This window comes from Geospiza fortis, unplaced genomic scaffold, assembly GCF_000277835.1.
Source record: "Geospiza fortis unplaced genomic scaffold, GeoFor_1.0 scaffold23, whole genome shotgun sequence".
NCBI lineage: Eukaryota > Metazoa > Chordata > Aves > Passeriformes > Thraupidae > Geospiza > Geospiza fortis.
In genome coordinates this window covers 12,054,801-12,060,607 of record NW_005054303.1, presented here as the reverse complement: position 1 = coordinate 12,060,607, position 5,807 = coordinate 12,054,801, and the positions used below count along the sequence as shown (strand labels likewise).

At 45.2% G+C, this 5,807-nt stretch overlaps 1 protein-coding gene across 1 annotated transcript in view; it reads left to right on the top strand.

The window, feature by feature from the left end:
- The first annotated feature begins 326 nt into the window (after positions 1 to 326).
- The window catches only part of DACT1 (dishevelled binding antagonist of beta catenin 1), a 6,976-nt gene continuing 1,495 nt past the window's right edge, over positions 327 to 5,807 (top strand). The window contains exons 1-3 of the mRNA XM_031066283.1: positions 327 to 481; positions 2,095 to 2,250; positions 4,562 to 5,807. The exon at positions 4,562 to 5,807 is cut by the window's right edge and continues 1,495 nt beyond it. Of these exons, the coding sequence (XP_030922143.1) occupies positions 4,576 to 5,807 (1,232 nt within the window). The 5' untranslated portion in view covers positions 327 to 481; positions 2,095 to 2,250; positions 4,562 to 4,575. The remainder of the gene's footprint in view (positions 482 to 2,094; positions 2,251 to 4,561) is intronic.

The window sequence follows — 5,807 nt, the reverse complement described above, 5'->3', positions numbered from 1 at the left end:
CGTCCTTGCCCGTTCCATGTGCACAGGTCTGCTTGGGCCCTATCACACAATCCAGCTTTGTTCTTCCAGCTGTGGTCAGCACAGCCCGTTGGTCTTCCTGAGCTGTGGAACATGCTCCTCATGCAGAACTGGCTGGTACAGGCTGGGATGAAGTGCCTGCATAATTTTTCACTGAAGTATTTATCCAGAGCATCCATCTCAAATGTCAGGGCTTTGTTTGGTTTTTATATAAAAGAATATCGATGAGGTGTTTCACAAGGCTTAGATAGAGAAGTCTGTTGGTCCTTAGGACCCCTTCACATCTGCCCCACTGAAGGAGCTGATGTTCTTTGTCCTCTTCTTTTGCAGAACTGCTTGAGGAGGAGGGATGCTGGGTTATTAAATCAGTTGCAAGAGCTGGATAAGCAAATAAGTGATCTCCGCCTGGACGTGGAGAAAACGACAGATGAACACCTGGAGACAGACAGTCGTCCAAGTTCAGGTAAGGGCAGTGCTCAGCAAAATCCAGCCTCCCTTGGGACCTGGAATTAAACTGGCTGTAGATTTTAGTGCTGGAGTTTTTAGTACTGCAGCAGTAAATGTCTACATCTCGTTCACACTCTGATAATTAATCCCTACTAACAGAGTTCAGTGACCACTGGAAAGGCTGCTGTTGCTTCTTTCAGAGGAGCATTTCAAGCTTAATTAGATTTTTAGTGTTTAGCTTTTTTTTTTTGCAAGGCCAGCCTCACATTAGTTCGAAAAGTTCTAATTGTCCTGTATGTTAGGGAGGAGGCTGAAGGAAAAATGGTGAAAAGAAGCACCATCATCAGGAGGAGGATATCAAAAGCGGTCATACAGCCAGAAAGGAGCATGGAATCAAACAATTTGATCCCCCATATATTGAATTTCATCTCATTCTAACTGTGTTGAAGCCAATAAGGTGTATTTAACTATGGGGAGCCTTTCCTAGATTTCCCTAGACCTGTTCTGAACACACTAAAAAGTGGAGAATCCTCCAACTAGCAGTTGTTAAAGCCATTGCTAATTTCTAGTCTGAATCTGACTTGTTCCAGCACTGATATTTTTATATCCTTTTCTCCCCTGAAGAAAGGTCTTTTCTAAAACCCAGCTTTTCCTCCTCTTGGAGGTGCTATACATTATAATTCTGGCTTTTATTTGATGAGCTAAACAGGTCAAGTTCTTGAAGTCATTCATTTTAAGGCATTTTTCCAAGCTCCTAAATAGCTTGGTGGCCTCTTTCCAATTTTTTAGCTTTGTTTTATGCATGCTGGATTCAGGGACTGGGCTCACCGTTCCAGTGTTTCTTACCAGGGCCATGTAGACTGCTGAAGTCATTTCCCTGCTGCTATTCATTAGCCTCTTTGTACATCCAACAATCTCATTAGCTTTTTTTTTTTTTGCCATATCATTAAGCTTGATTGAGCTGCTTTTCCACGCTGACTAAGCCCTTTCCAAGATGATTGTTTTCCAGGATACATCCCCATTCTGTAGGCATGCTCTGCATTCCTTATTCCTAAATGAACAATTTAAATTTTGGTTGTGGTATGTAATTTTTCCTTGAGTAGTCCCAGTTTACCAGGAAATTAAATTTGCTGCATCTGCACATTATTTACCATTTTTCTTCTTTCTTGTAATCCACAAATATTATGTTTATCTCCAGAACTTTGAGGAAAGTAATGGATAGCATTGGGCCCAACACTTCTATAGTTAAGTAATAGTTGGAGAGTCTGGCTTGGAAGTATAACACCCTATTAAATGAGTGAGCTGCCAAACACAGCCTGGATCCTTGTTGCTAAAATCTGAAAGTCCCTGAAAGGGTTAGAACCCCAACTCTTGTAAAGTTAAAAAAAAAATTCCATATGCTGAGATAAGTTCTGCTGTTTTAAGTGCTTTACTTTTAAACAAAGTAAATTCATGGCAATAAGGATATTACTAAATTGTTGGCTGTTTTTGGGGTGACTGAATGAAATCCCATAACTACTTGTGTTAGGGTAAGCCAACTCAAACACCAGCTTGACTGCCTTTCTAGGGACACAAATAGTAACTTTGTGTAGACATAACTAATGTAAATCCAAACTCTTATTTTTATAGGGTTTTATGAGCTGAGTGATGGAGCTTCTGGATCGCTTTCCAATTCATCTAACTCTGTCTTCAGTGAGTGTTTATCCAGTTGCCATTCTAGCACTTGCTTTTGCAGCCCTTTGGAGGCAACACTGAATATCTCAGATGGACGCCCTAAATCTGCAGGTATAGTAAAAGCAGGTGGAATACATCATACTCCAGGAGGTGGCTTTGGCTTTGGAAATACTGCCTCAGGAGTACCTGGGTTGGATTAACCCTTCTTCCTTTCATGTGCCATATAATGCTCTGAAAAGATCCCAGTGCCTCTCACGTACATGGGCCATGAGGCAGGACTGTTTGCCCTCCTCTGCTCCAGCTTTGCACATGAATATGTCACTTTAAACACATAAAAATGGCATGTGAAGATCTGGCAGCTGCTCTACCCAGCAGAGGGCAGTGGTACCTGTACACAGAAACACATCAGTCAGCTGATTTCTCTTTCTTTAGAAAAGCATTTTTAGTGAATAGCAATAATTAACGATAGGTCTCAGCCATGTCAGCATTAAAGTCACAGAGGAAGGAGCTGGCTACAGGTTTTAGGGGGTCAGGGCACACGTTTTTAGCAGTCATTTTGTCCATTCTGATTGTCCTTGACCCCAAGTGAGCATGGTGAGGTGTGGCCTGCATTTATATAGATAGTATAGACACATAGACATCATGAACAAGCCAAGGACATTTTGTCTTTTTGGCAGAGAGCTGTGACCTTTCCTTGGACACCAGTCTGAAGATGCAAGCCTTGATTTGTGGGATGGTTCAATAGGAAGGCCTCCTCTGTTCTCCAGAAGAGACTCTTCAATAGGGCTGCTGTGATCCAGTGTTACTGAGTGCAGACATTTTCAAAAGCTTTAGCTTATTCTGAGCTGGAGAGGATGATTCCAAGCACAGTATTTCCACTTTGCATTCTGCTCTTTAAGGTTAACTTATAGTGATTTGTTGTGAATCAAGGACAGAATAATTCATGCTCTTCTGTTTCTGAGCTGGGAAAATGCAGCCTGGAATACATTCATTCTGAGATGCTGACAAGTCCTCTAAGTTTTCCTGTGAGCAGCTTGAGGTAATTTAATGCTCTCTGTTGTAAGGTTTATGTGATCTTCATGTGCCATACATTACAACAAGGAAAAAAACCACACACAAGGAATTCCAGCTGATTGCATGGCTGTTTTTTCTGTATACATCACAAAAACATATACCTCTCATTATTCACACAGTCTCACTTTCAGGGGTGAAATTTCACAAACTGACAAATTTAAAAAATGCCTTTTTGTCAACATTGCTTGAAGCCAACATTGAATTTAGGAAATGCAGGAAAACTGAGAAGTGATCTGGAGGAAGTTCATGCTCTTAACTTGCCTGTTCATCCTCTCCTGCTCACACAGGAACATCATCTCTATCAGCAAATTTCATCAATGCCCATGAGACCTCTTTGAAATAAGCCTTAGATAAGTGGTGAGCACTGAGCATTCCAATCAGAGTACCCTGGCTGAAGTTTCCAGCCCAAGGGCAGAAAACAGGACTGGCAGAGGATCATTTAGATTGTACCTCTGCCCAAGAAGACAAGGGCAACTTAAGCTTAAAAAAAAATAATAATCTTAGGTGCTTGGGTGGAAGCCCTGCTCTTAAGGTCGCTTACCTTTCTAGTAAGCTCGTTAGCCATTAATTAGCCATTAAATCTGACTCAAGCATGGTGAAATGCACTGGATCTCTGGCAAAACTCTCTTTGCAGAGCCAAGGCTAGGATGTCAGCTGGATTGACCTGCACTCCTTGTACTTGTGTGAAAACATGAGCCTGTTTCCCATTCTTTAACCCCTTATCACTCAAAAGGAGCATCTGTTATTACTATTAGCATTGCTATAAATATTATTATAATAATAGTAGTAACAATAATAAAAAACAACAATAAAATTAAGTCTAGATTTTTTTCCTGGCCGGAGACATGCTTGAAAGAATCCAGAAGTGAAATTTGTCAATAAGCTACAAGAATTAATTGTTGTCTTGTCTGTATTTTTTATGTTTCTCTTTGGATTTAAAATTCATATGTGCCGAGGCCTGCAGAGAGTTTGAGAGGTGACTGTGTAACAAATAAGAGACCCTTGCAGACTTCTGGGTGGCTTGAAAGGAAGATAGGAAGATCTTAACAACCTGGGCACAGGTTTGAAACCAATGTACACGTTCTCATTAGGGCTGTGATTTTTATTGTTTTAACCATGTGGTCCTTGTGGCGTAAAGCCCACGCAGATGCAGTGACAGGGAGACCCACAGAAGGATAGTGCTGCTTTTTGTATTGCTTGAACAGCACCCCTGGTTGCAAAATTGCTGCTGCTGTAGTTAAAGCTTTGCATTGTGTGCTTAGATGGACCGGCGTCCTTGGCAGCACATTAAAAACGTAGCACAGCTGTCCCCGGCAGGCTCTCTAAACTCTCCTAAAATGCCTTTCAGATCTCATAGGCTGGATGGACTATAATAAGGAAGGCCAGCATGAGGACCAGACCGCAGGCTCTGTCTGTCGCTCTTTATCCACACCGCACTCAAATTCCCTCGATGTCGTTGCAGATGTTCATCCCAAGTACCAGTGCGATCTGGTGTCTAAAAACGGGAACGACATCTACCGCTACCCCAGCCCGCTCCACGCCGTGGCTGTGCAGAGCCCCATGTTCCTCCTCCCCATGACTGAGAACCCCCAGCGAGAAGAGGAGAGGCTCGCTTGCGATCTGAGCGACGTTTGCACCCCATCCGAAACGGACTCAGGACAATCCGCCAGCGCCTTCCCCCCGCAGAGCTCCTGGCCGGCTCCGTGCCCTTCCATCAGCAAGAGGATAGACAGCTACATCTTAAGCCTGGTTCAGAAAAAGACTCACGCAGTAAGGACTAACAAACCCCGGACGAGTCTCAACGCCGATGCCACCAAAGGGATCTTGAGGCATGGGAGCATGTGCGTCCGGCAGCCGGCAGCAATGGTGGCCCATGGCAACGTGGTGAACCTGAAGAGCTCCAAGCCAGTGTGTTTGCCTCCCGGTGGGGCTCCCGCTCCGGACCACACGGCTCCCTCCCCGTTAAAGCAGAGGCCAAGGGAGCCCACTGGGGAGCAGCTGGAGAGCAGGAAGGCAGCTTTGCCAGCAGCTTTCCCACCTGGCACAACAACGGAGCTCCAGAGCAAGCACCTGCCACGGGGCGCCAAACCGGCACCGCCGGAGCTGGGCCGCAACACCGCGGGCACGGCCGGGGATGGCCCCAAAGAGAACGGCCAGCTCTTTGCTGCATCTCCCAAAGACACCCCAGGGAAGCCGGTGGTGCTGCAGCCAGAGAACAGGGTCAGCCAGCCTCCCAAAAAGATCCTGTTGAAGAGCAGCTTGCAGGCCGCTCGCTCCTCGTCACCAGCTGTGGAGGAGAGGCCTGCGCTGGATTTCAAAAGCGAGGGCTCTTCCTCACAGAGCCTGGATGATGGGCTGCTGGTGAACGCCCAGTACATCCCGGCCCAGCAGCAAAGCATGAAGCTTCACAAAGGCACCCGCAACGTCAAGATTTTGAAAAGCTCTGCGTTGAAACACCGGTCCCACCTTGCCAACGGGGTGGAAAACAGCTCACAGACCTTGAGGGAGAAAGCCAAACTGGTCGGAAAGAAGTGCCGCTTCCCTGAGGAGTTGGATACAAATAAGAAACTGAAAAAGCCCTCGTCGCGGGGGAA